Source organism: Anguilla anguilla, chromosome 8 (assembly GCF_013347855.1).
Source record: "Anguilla anguilla isolate fAngAng1 chromosome 8, fAngAng1.pri, whole genome shotgun sequence".
NCBI lineage: Eukaryota > Metazoa > Chordata > Actinopteri > Anguilliformes > Anguillidae > Anguilla > Anguilla anguilla.
In genome coordinates, this window is record NC_049208.1 from 50,052,910 (window position 1) to 50,070,758 (window position 17,849).

The window sequence follows — 17,849 nt, forward strand, 5'->3', positions numbered from 1 at the left end:
TGGGATGATGTCATAGGTACAGAAGTATAAAAATGGGTCATCTGCATTGTGATATTTGCAATTCTAAAAATCCTTCACTTGTTTATTATAAATGGGCTTTCTTTTTCTTGGTAATATCATGCTTTCTGAGACTAAAACTCATTCTCTCCACTTCTGTAAAGCACTCTAGATGAAATAGCCTCCTAGGTTGTTTTCCTGTTTTAAAAAATGATAGAAATGTAAAATAATTACAGCAAAATAGAAATAAAATAATGTTTTATTTAATGTTTTATTTAAGAGCTGATGATTTTTTTTTAAAGCAGCTTGTGGCTGTGGGTCACTGTAGCAAAGGCCACAGGTTGCCCTCGATTTTTAAATATGCCTATTTTCTCATTTATGGTTCAGACCAGGGCTGATGGAGAATCATATATTTTGTAGCTCTTTTTACTCTCAGCATTTGCCTTGCTTGTGTTTGAAAAAAATAGAAAAAAATAATGGATGTTATCCGGGGCATAAAAGTCATCCAAGAATTAGGTAATATTAGTGTTTTTTCTGTATAATTAGCGAAGGCACTTTTTGAGAGTAATTATAACAAAAACAATGATTTGCTAAATATTTTGTGGATGGATTATAGACAGATAATTTAAAAGTAAAAACATTACACGTGAGTCTGTTAAAAGTAATATTAATAATGACAATATGTACTACATTTGTGCTACATATTTGCCAGATAAATATATAGGTCAACATGATTGCAACTAGAGCATGTGACTAAATGGAAGACTAAACTATTTGCTATGTCATCCACTAGATAGTTCTCCATTCTTCATAGACCAATCATTGAATAGCACCATTGTAGCCATGCAATCAGTCTTCTTGATATGACAGGCACCCAAAGGCAAATCAATAGTGTTACAACCTACAGAGAGACAAAATATGAAATCCCACTTTAAATACGGTTTAATGTTTCTACTTTTATGTCAGCAAAAGTGCTGTCCGGCAGATGAAAATATCATACAAAATATACATTACATCTGATAAAAAGGTTTTTAACTTGTGTTTCAACAAGTGTTGTGTAATAATTCTAATTCATTACTTTCACCGTGGAGTTTTCTGTTCAAAGTCAGTGCCTAGCTTGTGTTGTACTTATCATTTGCAATGTACAACGTACCCTCTCTCAAAATAGGTGAGTCATTTGGAAGATAAGATAATCATTCAATCCTAAGTAATTGACATACCTTGAGCTATATCTTATCGGTGATTGATTTTTCTGATGTAAAAACACCCATTTCTAGAGTTAGGCTATAATGGAGAAATTTCAAATTAAATTTTCACCAGAAAGACCATATCTTTCTTTTATCCTTTTTTTCATGCAGTTTTGATGAAAGTAGTTAACAAAACAAGCGAACTGAGTGAACTGCCATTTTGCCCAGATATTCTGGTTCAATAACAAGTGGAAGAGGTCGTAACAACAGAAGCATTATATAAGTGTGTATGTTGGGTTGCTCACCCCTGGACTTTGCATTCTTTGTCAAAGCTCCCCGACCCGTCTATATAACACCATAACACTTTACGTTTGCACTGGGACACACAGATACTATTACTGAAACAGGTAAGTTATACTCACAATTTAACCAATTATTGCAACTTCATGAATTTGAATTGAAAAAGTTAATATTTTATTACTTGGTGCCATAGTAAATATTTGATGAAACGTAATAGTACTTTATTCTATCTTGTGTATTGACAATTTTGTACATAATAAAGATTAGTGTTGATGTGTCATATAGAAGGATGGAGGCCAGGATAGTATTAAATGTAAAATTGCGTGGAATATTTTCATTTGGAAACCCTGGCTTAATAATATGTTTACTAAAATGTATTCATGTTGGATTAGACTTGAACAATATCTTTTTTAAACGGAAATGTAATGTGGCTTTTCATGCTTTATAAACATATGGTTTTATTGGGTTTTCCCTCAATCCCCCACTAATACAGGGTTTGAGCTGCAGTCATGAAGGTGTTTGTTGTACTTGCATTCGCACTATTCACTGGTGAGTAAACCTTTGCTTCTGTTTTAATGACAATTGTTGTGGCAGGACCGGAATGTTTTTTCTTGCAGTGTTTGCAAAGATGCTTCTTTAAATTTTACAATTCTTCATTTAAATTTTTAAGGCTCCAACTGTTTTTGTAGTTACTTATTGAAAAACTACACGGAAGCATCAAGGATTATAAACTGAAAATGAACCATGATATGATCAACAGGATTAAATCCACAGATAAGCAAAAACATGTCCACATACAGCAGTTTGCCGTACGATGTTTTCAGTGCCGTAGGTTTTCAACTGCAGTTAGTTTTGCCAGGAGAAACTCAATCACTAGGCATTTAAGCAACACTACATTTTCATATTTCTATATGATAGTGGCATTGGCCTTTCACACAATAACTATACATTTTGAATCAAAAACATAATTTCAGTGAGCGCCCCACACTGTTGCTTTTGTTAAATGTCATCATTAGATACAATGTCTCAAATGTTTTTTGAAAGTTGGTTTCAGTAAAATTTATTTAGCATGTTTTATTGTTGTGTTGTACATTTGATCTGAGTGTATATTCATGTAAATGTGGATATACTGTAATCATCAGTCAAAGGATTAATCGGTTCATCCTTATTTGGATTAAAAGCAATTTATAACCCGCAGAAGTGGTAACCAACGCTGTTCCTGGAAATCCACCATCCTGCAGGTTTTCATTTCAATCCTAATTTGCTAACTAGCATCGCAAGAAGATCTCTAGCTGTTGAATGAGGTGTGCTTCATTAGGGTTGGCGTGAAAACCAAAAGGACCGCAGATCTCCAGGAACAGGGTTGGGAACCACTAACGTGCGGTTCCTGGATGGCCATAACGGTTATGTAACTGTGCAGCTCTATCTGTCCAGGGTGCCGTGCCGACGCTCTGTTCACGGACCAATCAAAGACGGCGCTGGAGCTGGTGACAGATGCATTCTGGGACTACGTTTCCGAGGCGACGCGGATCGCCGAAGACACTCTGAAGATCATCAGAGAGTCTGAACTGGGCAAGGAAGTCAAGTAAGGCCCTCTCCTGCACTCTCTGCAGTTTCTGGTTCGTGGGGAGCGCACACGACTACACACTGAAACGCTACAGGGCTCCATGACACACCACTTTCCCGCTCTCTCTATTAACCCCTCCCTCTGTCTTCACAGTGCTCAGATCACAGAGGGCTCGGACGGCACCACGGAATACAGAGAAACTCTGCGCAAGGTTACCCCTCTGACCACGGAGCTGCTGGACAAGATTACCCAGGAGGCCGAGCAGCTGAAGGCTCGTCTGGAGACGGACGTGAGCAAAGTGAGGGTCCAGCTGGAGCCCTACGCTGAGGAGCTGAGGACCAGCATTCAGCAGCAGATGGAGCAGCTGAAGAGGGATATAGACCCCTTCATAGAGTCCCTGGAGCCCGAGGCCCTGAAGGCCGCCCTGCTCCAGAAGAGCGAGGAGCTGAAGGGGAGCCTGGAGCAGAGCGTGAAGGTGATGCATTCCCAGCTGGACCCCCACACTGTGGAACTCACTGCTAAAGTGGACAAGCACCTGGAGGAGCTCAGGAGTGGTGTGGTTCCCCTGGTCGAGAGCTTCCAGACCCAGCTGTCCCAGTCATCTCAGAAACTTCAACAGGACCTGGCCGCCTACGGTGAGGAACTACAAACCAAGATGGAGGCCTTCGGTCAGGACCTGAAGGCCCAGGCAACTGCATTCTGGGAGAACCTCACAAAGAACTTCTAGAGCCTAAAGAATCTTCCTTAATGTGTCCCCTCCTCTCTGTCTTAGAGAGAGCTGAGCTGTCTTTGTATGTGTCTCAAACTTTGCAAACAACACTTTAAATGAAGACACCCTGTTAAGAGCCAGGTGATGAAATGACACCCAACTTCATTGCAAAGTACTGTTCACAATTTAGCAAGAATCCAAGATCAATTTCCTGCCGAAATTGCCATTGTAAATGTATATTGTACATGAGCATTCATTTTTCATAGTGCTGATTCAGGACTGAACTTGGTGAGGAGAGGTTTTTATGTCAAAGGTGGATATTTGTGAGAATGTCTTACAAAAATTTTATTTCATTGACTAATATTATAAAAAGTAACAGGAAAAGAAACATTTGGGGAAAAATACCTTGAATTCCAATTTACTTTTAGAAAGAATAAAATCGTGACAACATGAAATCTACTTCTCAGCAGTTTCTATTACTTTTTTTTCTTTCTATTCACTGTGTTCAAACAGGCCCACTTAAATTGTATTCCATAACATATGCAAACACACATGCATCAGCAGAGACCATGTTGCATTCTTGTTTGAATTTCTGGGGGCAGTACTTGCTTCAGGTTAGAATTGTCATAAATTCAAAATGAGCATCAGGCAACTAGAGTTATTTTCCAGACATGCCTTCTTAATATATGACCATTTTTCTCTCAAATTATTAAAAAAATAGAATCTTTTGTGTTGCACCCATTTTAAGAATAATCATAGTGATATTGATTTGACTTCAGACAGAACTTCTCAAGGACGGATAAATGGTTTACCATCTGTGTCATATTTCACTGCTATTTTATCGCATTTGTCCCAAAAGCATTTAACCATCGTGCAAAATCTGGATACAAAAAAAAGTGTGAATAGTGACATTTCTTTTGCTGTCAAGGTTTTTCCAGCATTTCAACAATTACAACAATGCACGAAAGATGTTCAAAAAATTTTATTGCATAAAATAAAAGCATAAAATTTTAGCACATTCTCCTGTTTGATACTTGCACGACCCAATTCATTTGCACATATGTAACCCTTAGCAGAGGCAAGTTGAGAGTTGTCGGGTAGCTCCTAGAGATGTGGTGGTCTTTTTAAAATGCATTCTTCTGTTCTTGTTCATAAAAGCAAGTTCAAACACATACCTGTGTCAGTTAGCAACATACAGCTTTGTGAGAGAGCAACAGGAATTTGTTGAATTAAATGACGTGACTTTGAAAAAATGACACAACTTTAAATAATTTAGATATTTTGCTGACAAAAAAAGGCTAAGACCATTGATAGTTTTGCCTTTACAACTGTAGTTCCGGAATAAACTGACATAAAGGTACTCAGGTGACACATGGTCAAGTGAGCTCAAGCATCAGCTACTGAAAGCGTCACACTCAAACTAATATTATGTTGTTATTTTTCGATATATTATAATACGTGCTTGTAAAAGCCTTCCTATGATCTCATCTACCTCTGAAACAGGATAGTGCAATGGCCTGAGCCTTGGGCTCTCAATCTGTAAGCTAGTTTAGATTCACAAATCGTACCCTGCGGCTGTACTTTGGAATGTAATGTGTGAAATGTAGGTGTCTCTTTTCTAGCTCAACTTCGCATGGTGCATTTAGTTAATTTAACTTATTAATTTAGCTTTTTGTTAAAGTTCCTTCCCTTTCCCTCGGTTACTGCAGCAGTGTACAGAAATGTAGATAATTTCTTAAAGTTCAAGCATTATGCACTGCTTAGTGGTTAGTGTTTTTAGCATCACTACTAAAAGCAGATCAAGCGGTATGGGTAATTCCCTTGCAGAAATGTAATGCATTGCAATAGACCTGAATGGCAATATTTTATCAAGATAAAAAAAGCTATTGCAAAACTTCACAATATATGGGTGAATATAAAAATTAATGCTGCTCTCAGATACTGCAAAATATAATGAAATTTACTTCTGTGGCATGTGATTTATCTTTCTGAATAATGATAAATTATGTGCCTTAGAGATAAATATATATGAGTATATTCTGTGAATGGAAGGATTTGCAGGAATGAACATGGGGCGTTTTCCCCGTCGTCCAAAGATCCCTGCAAACTATAAAAGAATGCTTTAACATGACCCAGCTGCCTCTGCCTGTGTTCAGTTGTTGAGATCATGATGCAAAACTGATCTTGGCTTGGACTAAAGTCCTAATCAGGAAGTCATCATTATTACGGCCATTTTAACCTTCATATCGTAATATGCAGCTACATCCCACCGGCACTGGCTAATGGTCAGCATGCCTCCGCACTTGGGATCTTACAGTCAAAAGTAAATCGTTAGTTGCCATTTTACGTATTAAATTGGAATGAACCAATTGCACACGCACAATTACAGATCATAGAGTAATTAGGCCTATTCCCTTGCATAAACAGGGAATGACAGTGTTCAAATATACATGTGCAACGTGAAAGTGATTCTCTTTCAGTGGTGGTACCATATTCTTTCTCGCATATTATGATCTCCTGGATCTTGAAAAAAAAAAAATTATAGGCTAGCACACTTTTGAGAGTTGACACAGAGCTGACGTACGGATGATTTGCCTTCTCGTTGTTGGCACTGTACCACTTTTTGCTGTCACTGAGGTACAATGGGACCTTTATGCATCTTTATCCTTCTCCTCAATTCACCCTCCACGGAATTATGAAACGAAGAGCCCTTAGTATGACATCATCTAACTACATCTTTAAAATATTTACTAGTCAGTTTTAATTGACTTCAACAACAACTTGCAGCAACACGGAGTTGCAATTTTCTTTTTGGTCGTCCTATTCCGCATCCTAGGATATCCCTCGCATCAGTTCGCAATTTATTGGATACATGCTCTATATAATATGATTTATTATTTTTAAAAACACACGCACACACACACACAAACACACACAATACGTTCATGAAACATGTTTAGTTTCACCACTGTCACCCAGCCCATACGATCCTCATCAGTGGAAAACGTAACTTCCAAATCGGTTTACCTGTCTATAACAACGGGTTGTTACTGGACCTAGATGACAAAAAATAAAATATTCTTGAAAGGACGTTAGGACGGCGAATTTAAATGTGATTAGGCCTACCTGTTAATCTCATGCAACGGTGTACCTGTGCTATGATTAATGTGTATTGTCGTCTTGGGGTAATGTGGTTCAATGTGATAATATAATAATAAAATAATAATAAAAGAAAAAACGCAAAATATTTCTGCGCAGAGAACTTCGAAAAGTTAAGCGCTCCACCTTGCCACCTATCAAACGAGGGTTCCACGAAAACACAGACGCAATTTCACACCCCCTCCAAGCGTAGCGCCGCAGTATAAAACATCCCTTACATACAGTCGCCAAGTCATAATTTGCCGAAAACGCAAGCAAGTTTTGGGATTGCAGGTAAGCGACGTGTGGATTAATGCGAACGTTAGCGGTTCTTTTCTTTTTTCCCTTGAATACATTGTTTAATTATGTTACGTCCATCTGCCGGTTCAAGTTTATATTGTTTCAGAACTTTTCAGCACCTTTTATGATAACTTGTGAAGCATAGTTTCTGTAAACCTTAATGTAAGTAATGCTAATTGTTTGTGAATAGGGTATACTACATATTCGGATTTTTCGGTTGTTAATTCTCATGCTACTTTAAATGACTCAAAAGTCGACGCCTCTCAATCGCAATTAACATTCTCAACCTGCAATTATAAAGATATAAAGTACTTTTTATTCATTTATGTATTTATTGTACGGATGGAGTATATTTAACAATTTACCATTGTTTTATATGAAAACATTTACAGGCCTTCCTTAGTTTTATATTATTTGCACTGTACAGAGAAGGTGACAGAGTTCATACTGTTCATATAAAACTGTTCTTTGCCATTAAATTATGCACTTTTGAGCAGAGCTGCCTATGCACATTTTGTGTCTTCCTTTCATCTTACTTAAACCTTTTTTCTTGAGCTACCTCTTTGAAGGGAAACTGAGGAACAAGGAAATCAATTTCAAATAAGACAATAAAAAGATTACTCAAGATCTGATCTGTAGCTAATACTGATAATAGCAGCCACATCAGTGTTCAAACTGAGTGTCTGCAGCATGTATTCTAGGTTACCTCTCATTCATTTTAACTATCTGTGCTTATTCAATGTAAGATTGAGTTGAGCATCCTGTACAAGACACTGCATGCATGCTTGTGTAACACTGTTTTCATTCCGTTATTATATTTTAAATAATTTTATGGCCCATTGTGCTTTATGCAGGTGTATTTTTTTGTTTTGGACAAACATGAGACTAATAGCATTGATCCTTCTTCTGGCTGTCATTTCAGGTAAATCTCTCATTCCCTTTCCCTCTCCCCCTCCCTCGTTCAGTTGAAATGCTTTCTTGGTGCATGATAAATATATGTAATGCACAAATTGTGCAATGAAAGGGGAGGGATATCAATAATTGCTAAATGAATATCATTATGAGTAACAATGATAAAATAAACAAAAAAAAAACAACAGCCATTGTCTATATTTTTTTAGCTGCTGAAAAATCAAGATGTGGCCTTCTTTAATCTAAGACCACACATTCTCACCTTACTTGACTTGTTACCCCCCGTGCTACGACCTACAGCCTCACTGATTGGTTGAGCTCACTACTTGTGTTCCCCACCCACAGGCTGCCAGGCATCTTCGGAGATCCAGGATGACCTCGAGGAAAAGTGGGAAGAGGGCGTGGACAAGCTCTGGGAGTACCTTTATGGGCGCCGAACTACGCCAACAGCAACAGCAACGACAACACCAACACCAACGCCGACACCAACGCCAACACCGACAGAGACACCGACAGAGACACCGACAGAGACACCAACACCAACACCGACACCAGCACCAACACCAACACCGACACCAGAACCAACAGGAACCCCTGGTCCGGTAGAGGAACTCCAGTGAGTTCTCTTTTCTGTGACTTCACATGGAACTTTACTGAAGCACTGAAATGCTTCACATTGTGACTTTACTGAAGCACTGAATTGCTTCACATCATGACTTTACCGAACCACTGAAATGCTTCACATTGTAACTGTACTGAAGCATTGAAATGCTTCACATCATGACTTTACTGAAGCACTGAAGTGATTCACATCACGACTTTACTGAAGCACTGAAATGCTTCACATGGCGACTTTACTGAAGCACTGAAATGCTTCACATGGCGACTTTACTGAAGCACTGAAATACTTCACATCGCATCTTTATTGAAGCACTGAAATGCTTCACATCACGACTTCAAAGATGCACAGATGGGATGGATGTGCACACACAGTCTGGTGCTCAATGCTGACTGTGGCCATTCCTCAGGGCAATGCAAAATAGGCATCACACAGGGATGAACAGATTTACTATTCATAATAATAATTATGCATGCATGCATACATACATACGCGTAAATTTGGGGGAAGACAGGGAGAAATGTCACCCCAAATATTTTCATATGGATTAATTGCTAAACCGGCTAGCACCTTTGCGAGACATGATGTTTGATTCAGCGAGATTAGGTGGTCCAGCAGTGTGTCTCCCCCAAAGTTACAATGAAACCCTTCACCTGCAGTATGTAATAATAATAATAATAATAATAATAATAATAATAATACACCATGTGCAAAGCCCTAATTGCTACTGTAGCATTGAGAGACTCTGTTGTCTTAATCCCATCCCAGGGTCTGTTTCCCCTTCTCAGCAAATTCCCATTAACACCGCCATTTTAACTGACCTCCTCTCCTCTCTGGCCAGGAACCTGGTCGAAGACGCCATGGAGGACCTGAATGAGTTGAGGGAGGACCTGGCCAAGAGGCTCGGGCCGCTGGTTCAGGACATGGCCGACAGGGTGCGGGAGGACATCAAGCGGCTCTTCGCCAAGGTCCGCGAGGACCTGGAGGAGGCCACGAACCGCGCCAAGGAGTACGGCGAGGAGGTCAAGAACCTGATGCAGGACGACGGCGAAGGCGTCAGCGACAAGTTCAAGGAGTTCGACCGTCGACTGAGGAAGCGCCTCGCCAAGGACATGGAGGACATGCAGAAGTGAGCAACCGGGGCCTTGGGGGGCGGGTGGGGGTTGGGGCGTATTAGGGCAGAGGGGGGAGGGGCCAAAGAGGGAACCGCATGGTTACCGGATGTGGGGGTTGATATGTAAAACGTTAATCATTACTGTTGCAAAACAGGTGATGGATGTAATGCTTCCCTTAATATTGTTTTGGCTGAAAAACTGGTAGAGAATAGGCAGTGGAATTTATAAATTTTTTTATTTTTTAATTTTCCTCTCACATGCTCAAATTTCTTGATTTTGACACCGATTCTTATGGTCTAAATACTAATATATAATGTGAGCCCCTTTCTCCCAATTGGACAATATGGTCCCAGCTTGCAAGAACCAGTTGGACTGGCATCTGCTGCAGTCTGTTAGTGTTTTACTGCGGCCTGATAATGGCGGGACCCTTTTTCCCGCTCTTTTAACAGCCAATCACCATCTCGACTGCCTTGCTTGTTCAGACCATTGTTGTGCCAGTTTGCAAGAACTCTGGCAACCGAGTAAACATATGCGTTATCTGGCTGGGCCCATAGCGGTGTGTTAAAATCACATGCTAACCCCCGGTCTCTCCCTCTACGAACAGGACCGTGTCCGATTACTTTAAGGACGTGGCGTCGAAGGCCCAGGAGGAAATAGACGAAGCGAAGGACCGCCTCGAGCCCTTCTTCCGCAAGCTGCGCGACCGCGCCAAGGAGAAGCTGGACTCCATCCTCGAGCAGCTGAAGGAGAAGACCCAGGGCCTCCGCGAGAAGGTGGAGAAGGCGGCCGAGGACACCCGCTCCACGCTGCAGAGGTGGTTCCAGCCCGTGGTCGACTTCTTCAAGTCCCTGGGCTAGGGAGGGAAGGGGCGAGAGGGAAGTCCGGTGGCCCCCCGGGGACGGGGACCAGGCGGGCGCGATTTCCCTCTCGCTGCCGTGAACAGTTGGGTCAGATCAGCTCGCCCACCCACAAACCCCAGCCCCGACCCGTTCAGCTTGTAAACTTTTCATTCCCGTCCGGGATCGTTGACTAATGGTCAAAAGATGCCTGTGCTGTTAATTCTGCGACCCTCTAAAGGTGTAAGATCACAAATACGCGATTATACCGTTCGTAACTGAACATTCTGATGCTGATATAAAAATTACCACTGGCAGTTGCGTTCTAGAACATGACTGGAAATAAGAAAACGCTACTCTTCAATGGCTTAAGGTATGAGATGACAAATATGTGATGATTTTCTGATGCTGTTGGTGAACGAAAGCAATGGAGTTCTAGAACACTGACTGAGAAAAAAAAAAGATTCCAAAAAAACCTACAAAGAGTCGTGCCCTGCGCTCATCCTCTCATCAGCGAGCAAAGGCCGGGAAGGAGGAGGAGAGCGCTGCCGAAGGTGCGGCGCTGTTTGCTCAGTCAGCGCGCAGAATGGGAAGGCTGATGAGCGAGGAGGGGCAGCGCTAACATGAGCCGTAGCATTTTGGCACGTCTCCCAGGATGTCTGTCAAGAGAATGCGTTTGGATCCCCAAGGTCACCTAAGTTCAGCACACCAACATTTTTCTTAATTTTCCCGCTCTCTTACTATGTAAAAAAAAAAATGCTTCTTAAAATACAACCCACTGCTCTCAAAATGGCCTCTCGGTGGCGGCTGTAAATGGGCATTATTATAATCTGTTCTCGCCTGTCAGACAAGGTTAATATGTACACGGAGATGCGATGCATGGCTTGCATTATGATCCCGGTACCCTGCCTCTGTGAACGTCCGCTTTTATTGAAATGAGCTGCAAGCCTGTGCCGTGCCCAATACCAAATCAGAATTTGTGTGCGCTTCGCTATAGGCTGGGTGCTGAAAGGGTAGATGGCCCATGTTATTCTAACGGTCCTGTTCTGATGAGTGCACCGTACAGCCGTGGGGAAAGATGTACCGCAGGCTCAGGTATTGGACCGATTCACCGCGCCAGCGCAAATCGTGCCTGTGTGCCGATGACACGGCCAGGTGGCAAAGATTTCTCTCGTTTGGGTGTCACGCTTACATTCTTAATGGGAGGGCGAGGGTGGAGAACAGAAATAAACTCGCGAACACCTGTGGGTGAGCCAGTCTCCAACCTGCGGGTTCCAAAGCCAAAGCGCAGCCTACTTTGCAGCCTGCGCACGTACCGTGCAACCTCTCTGCCGCGCAACGGCGTGTTTTGAGGGAGCGGAGCCCGTCCACACAGAGAGCAATATTTGTAGCAGAACCGAGAGCGGTGTTGTCCAAGTTTTTTCGTAAGTTTTTGCACCTGGTGGCGGGGTGATTTTAACTGCCGGCGGCTGCAGCAGGCTGAGCGTAAACATTCTGCTCCCGTCACTCTTTATAAATCAGGAGAAAAGCGCTACCTTTCCCTTCTCTGTTCTGCCAAGGCCTGCATGGACTATAGGTCCAAACACGCACAGTGCAGTATGTGGAAGATCTTTACCTATCAGCTTATTGGCTTCTGTATTCTCTGGCCTCTCATTAGCATATTCAGATATCACTGAGAAATGATAAGCTTCTCACTTTGGAGAATTTTGTCTTTGCATTTCAATGTATTTTACAGTATATGCAAAAAAAACAATAATAATAGCCGTCTAACTTGTGAGTTTTTCATTGCTGCTGTCTAGTTTATGTAACTCCCCGCCTCCCCAGGCAATAGTTTGGCTGTTTGGCCTTGCATGCGTGTGTGCATGTGTGCGTGCATGAGTGTCTGCCTGTCTGTCTGTCTTGAGTGACCATCAGTGCTTATAACCTTATCCACAGCGCCATCTTGGGGTGACAGCAAAAACATTAAAAGAGTTTCGGACACATACCACGTTCCAGGTCTCTGTCCTGCCTTGTCCTCGTCATTCCTGATCATTCTTTTTCAGTTGCTATAAACTTGTGAGTTTCATAATGGCCAGAAGTGCTCAATATGGAAGCAGCCTTGTCATGGAAACTAGAAGTCACGCCTTCCATGAAGCAAAATTATCATATTTCATGGAGGATAATTCCAAAATCTGACTCCAGGTTCCAATTCCATGAAGGTGTCAGCCTAAATAAAATGTTTCGTAAATTAAAAATGGATGCTAAAGTACAGTTATGGGAAATGTATGCTTAACATAGATCAGAGTATATATAACAAAGCATATAAATTGCTCTAGTTTTAGACATATCCTTTGAAATATTAAAGATATACATAGCATATTTATTCATACAATAAGACATAATTGTGTATTATGCACACAATAGCAAATGTATTATAAAAATTATTAATATAATTCTCTTGCAGTATATTTTACCATAATTGAGATGTCATCCTGAAATCATGGATTTCCTAGATATTATTTGAATAGCCAGAATGTAAGCCAGATGCCTTGATCACAGATGTTTTCTAGTCATATCTCTGGCCGACACGCAAGCCTGTGCCTGCACACATTCTTTTTTTCTGCAGTGAAAAGTTAGTTTTTTTTTCATCCCCCCAATAGTTTCTCCTTTGCCTTCTGGCTTCACATGTTGTGAGCTGCTGGTGCATTCCTGTGTTCCCTGCGTGGGCCCCTCATATACATCCTCCAGTCACATGATCTGAGAGCCAATCCCTCTCTCCATACTCCAGTCACATGATCTGAGAGCCAATCCCTCTCTCCATACTCCAGTCACATGATCTGAGAGCCAATCCCTCTCGCCATACTCCAGTCACATGATCTGAGAGCCAATCCCTCTCTCCATACTCCAGTCACATGATCTGAGAGCCAATCCCTCTCTCCGTACTCCAGTCACATGATCTGAGAGCCAATCCCTCTCTCCATACTCCAGTCACATGATATGAGAGCCAATCCTGATGAGCTGTTAATTGTATTGAACAGCAATACAATTAACATGTAATTAACAGTTATTATTGATAATAACAATAATGATAACAATGATAATAATAATAACAATAATAATAACTATAATCATCATCCCAATCACCATCATCATCATCTTCATCATCAGCATCATCCTCATCATTCCGATGTTCCTTTCAACCTCACATATTTGATAAGACACTGCAGTCTCTGTGAGTTCTGAACTGTTTTGTTCCTGTGAGCTGTAAGCTGTGAGCTGTGAGCTGTAAGCAGGCCTTAGGTGATGCCTGACAGTGTGAAAGATTGTCCCCTCTGGTTACAGAAGAAAGCAGTCAGCTGTAGTGGGGTGAATGCAAGTCTGAAGATTTATTTTTATATAGTTTTACCGGTGGGCTTCTTGCCTGTTTTGAAATGATAGTGAATTTTTTTGTCTTTTTTAAAGTTTGCTGTGCTGGCTTCTGCAAGATGCTCCTGTTATTGATGGAAGACACTGCCTGTTGTTTGTACTATCAGTACAGAATGGGAAAATGTGCTTTGACTGTTCAAAGACAGGAGAAATGGGTGGGGTGTGGAGTACTCTTTGAGTGTTATTTATCCATGTGATCACTGAAGCTATGGGGGTTGTCTTGTGGAACAGCAGCATTGCGCAATGTGAATTTTTATTTATTTGTTTAGACTGAGTATTGCAATTTGTAGTGAGCATTTCTCAAAGCACTGAGATTCAGGGCACAAAGACAGCAAAGAAAGCCTGGGATTTGATCCTACAGAACTGCATTTCATTTCTATCATATATTCTACTGTATTCTATAACATTCTAGGCACATGTCTAATAACCAGCTCTGGCCAACAGTCAAACAGTACAGCGCTGCAGTTAGAATGCCAAATGCTTGTGTATATTTGCTTCTCTGTCTTCTCTGCAACATCATTTTGATACCTTGCAGGTCAATAATTCATATTTTCCTTGTCTTGTGAGCAATTAGACGCCACTGTCTCAAAGGGAAATTTTGATATTCTCAGCATAAAAGACAAATTGAGAGGCTTTTACTCTTCTGGAATTCGTAAAGAAAAAATGCTTGTTGTGTTCTTCTTTCTAATGGAAATAGGTACATGACCTGTCTTCTGTGTTCCCTTGTTTTGGAAGAAAATGTCACATTGGTTGCTGTCTGAAAAGCACGATGTGAAAAATACTTTATGGTTGTGTCCTGCTAATGCCTTTCCACTGTGTCCTGCTATCCGTCTCTCCTCTGTGTGTCCTGCTAACTGTGTCTCCTCTGTGTGTCCTGCTAGCTGCCTCTCCTCTGTGTGTCCTGCTAACTGTGTCTCCTCTGTGTGTCCTGCTAGCTGCCTCTCCTCTGTGTGTCCTGCTAACTGTCTCTCCTCTGTGTGTCCTGCTAGCTGCCTCTCCTCTGTGTGTCCTGCTAACTGTCTCTCCTCTGTGTGTCCTGCTAGCTGCCTCTCCTCTGTGTGTCCTGCTAGCTGCCTCTCCTCTGTGTGTCCTGCTAACTGTCTCTCCTCTGTGTGTCCTGCTAGCTGCCTCTCCTCTGTGTGTCCTGCTAGCTGCCTCTCCTCTGTGTGTCCTGCTAGCTGCCTCTCCTCTGTGTGTCCTGCTAGCTGCCTCTCCTCTGTGTGTCCTGCTAGCTGCCTCTCCTCTGTGTGTCCTGCTAACTGTCTCTCCACTGTGTGTCCTGCTATCTGTCTCTCCACTGTGTGTCCTGCTATCTGTCTCTCCTCTGTGTGTCCTGCTAACTGTCTCTCCTCTGTGTGTCCTGCTAACGTCTCTCCACTGTGTGTCCATGTCTCTCCCCTGTGTGTCCTGCTGACCGTCTCTTCTCCGTGTGTCCACGTCTCTCCCCTGTGTCCGACAGTGTTAGGTAGAGGTGTGATGTAACCGAGGAAGACTCATCAGAGCGGTGATCTTCGGGAGCCCTGTAGCTACAGACCGGCAGCCCCGTCAGACTGGCGGGAGTTCACCCCCACATATTGGGGCAGTGAGCCAGAGCAGGAAGTCTTTGTGGCAGTCGCGTGCTGATGCGCGTCATCCAGCGTGTACACTGCAGCATCTCGGTGGAGTGTGTGCCATATTTCTGAGTGAATATGAGCGCGTACATTGTTTAGGCTTTGCATTGTTTGTCATGTTGACGTTTCCCCTCGATCCTTACGGCATGTCAGTCCGTACACAACAAAGGCATAATTACAGTCCCAATTAAATTTTAAAAAATTAATCTTGCAGCGACTAAATTAACAACATTCTCTGCAATGATTCATGTGTCAGTGTAGGCTTCCCTTGGGTGACATGTACAGAGCTATAAAATGCTGAGGGTTATTATTGTGGGCCTTCAACACAACACAATTTGCAGAGGAAAAAAAAACACTGTTTGAGTTGAGTTGTTTCCAAATTTCTTCCAGAGGATTTTCGGTTAAAGATCATCCTGTGTTGAAATATTAACACTGTGGCATGATTTTTCATGAATCCTCAACCAGGATTAAACACTGCATTTTAATAAGCATGTGAATAAAATGTCGTTTTTTTGAACGCAATGACAGTTTTTCTCCTCCTTTGGTAATTGTTTTGGCTCGGTAGCGGAGCATTAACCAAAACTATAAACGTTCTTTCAGAGATAGACATGTAAAATCTGCCTCCTAACTTTCCACCTGTTGTGTCTACCACGCTATGTAAAAGCTCACCTGTTTGTACAGTATCTGACTCCTCTCCTTATTCCTGTGAGCTCCAGTCCCTGCTCCTGCCATTCATGAAAATATGGCTCCAGGCCCTTATATACCTCATCTGCTCTAATCCTTCTAGATCTGCTCTTGTATTCATGTTGCCACTGTAATATGTGCTCAATGTGTCTCATCACCATAGACCTTATAAGTCATTCTAGAGCAGTGATGTCCAATCTAAAAAAAAAAGGGCCCGTGTGGGTGTGTTTTGTTGTTGTTGTTGTTGTTGTTGTTGTTTAGCTCAGCACTGTGACACCTGATTCAACTGATTAACCAATCGCGGTCTTCGTCAAGACCTTGGTCGGTTAAACCAAGTTTCTCAATGCTGCGCTAAAACAAAAGACCAGCCATTTTTCATAAAAGATCGAGTACCCCTGTTCTAGATCATATCATCTGACATATTCATGAATGATCACCCGCAACTCTGGTCTAAAGTCCTTTTATATAATGGTTTCAGTTAAAAGTCAGTATTTATCTTCAGTTAATGATTAGTCCCCTTGGTTGATGTAGCGCAGTCTTGCAATCAAATCGCCTTGATGGTCAGCAGTTGTCTGTGGGTGAGGTCGTGGGGTTACGATGCCCCGGATTTCTAGAATTTACGTGATTTTCCCAGAAACGGGGAGTGCGAACAGCTGATAAATGAATATAGAATGCTCAGTAATGGAGAATAAATGGCTCCTCTGCAAAAGATAAGAACCCCATTTCTGCATGCACTGAACCGATTCCTCTCCGACCGAGTGCCTGCTACCCAATAATAAATGATAATCTGAATTTAAATGGGGCATAAAAGCTAAAACAGGCTGGGGGTTTTAAAACATTTTTCTCTTGGTTTTATTTTTCATCTGGATTACCTCTCAATCAGTTTGTGCAAGCACGTTTTAATATTTCCTTGCTTATTCATTTTATTGCTGCTTTAACTTTAATTTCAATGTACCGCACTCTCTGATTAGCCTGCATCTCAGCGCATGCGTTCCCTGTAAGTGCACCTTGAGGGACCACAGCTCTTTCAAATTTATACCCTTGTCTGTCTATTATTTTAAGACTCATTATGCTGACAGCAATATGCAACGTGCCATTTCACTGAATAAATTGGGCACAGCCATCCTTAATCGTTAACGAGAATAAAATAACACTCAGAGCTGGGGGGTGTGGAGGTTGCACGCGCATCTGTACACATGGGTGAATCAACCGATCAGTCAGTCGGCCCCATTTTGTTTCGCGACGCTGACGGCACTCTGTTCGCACGAAGGAGATCCTCCTAATGGTTTCACGGCGCTCGTTTTATTGAAAACAGCGTGTCCCGTAACAGAGGGAAACCCAAAGGAAAAATCAACGATGAGTGAAAATGGTCCCGGTGTGAAGCGGTGCGGAGTCGTTCGCGAAACAGGGAGGTGGCCCAGCGGAGCGTTGCAGTTTGAACAGCGCTCAGAACCTTCGACTTTGTAAACA

At 42.0% G+C, this 17,849-nt stretch overlaps 2 protein-coding genes across 2 annotated transcripts; both read left to right on the forward strand.

Annotated features, from left to right (window-relative positions):
* Window positions 1-1,456: 1,456 nt before the first annotated feature.
* Window positions 1,457-4,219, forward strand: LOC118234363 (apolipoprotein A-IV-like). Its single transcript, XM_035430852.1, has 4 exons — window positions 1,457-1,591; window positions 1,978-2,033; window positions 2,919-3,069; window positions 3,205-4,219. The coding sequence occupies exons 2-4, from the start codon at window positions 1,994-1,996 to the stop codon at window positions 3,776-3,778; spliced, it is 765 nt and encodes a 254-aa protein (XP_035286743.1). The 5' UTR covers window positions 1,457-1,591; window positions 1,978-1,993; the 3' UTR covers window positions 3,779-4,219.
* Window positions 4,220-7,161: 2,942 nt separating this feature from the next.
* On the forward strand, window positions 7,162-11,075 carry LOC118234358 (apolipoprotein Eb-like). The gene is made up of 5 exons (XM_035430844.1): window positions 7,162-7,192; window positions 8,053-8,120; window positions 8,456-8,726; window positions 9,571-9,858; window positions 10,449-11,075. Exons 2-5 carry the CDS (start codon window positions 8,078-8,080, stop codon window positions 10,699-10,701), a joined length of 855 nt encoding a protein of 284 aa, XP_035286735.1. The 5' UTR covers window positions 7,162-7,192; window positions 8,053-8,077; the 3' UTR covers window positions 10,702-11,075.
* Window positions 11,076-17,849: the final 6,774 nt, after the last annotated feature.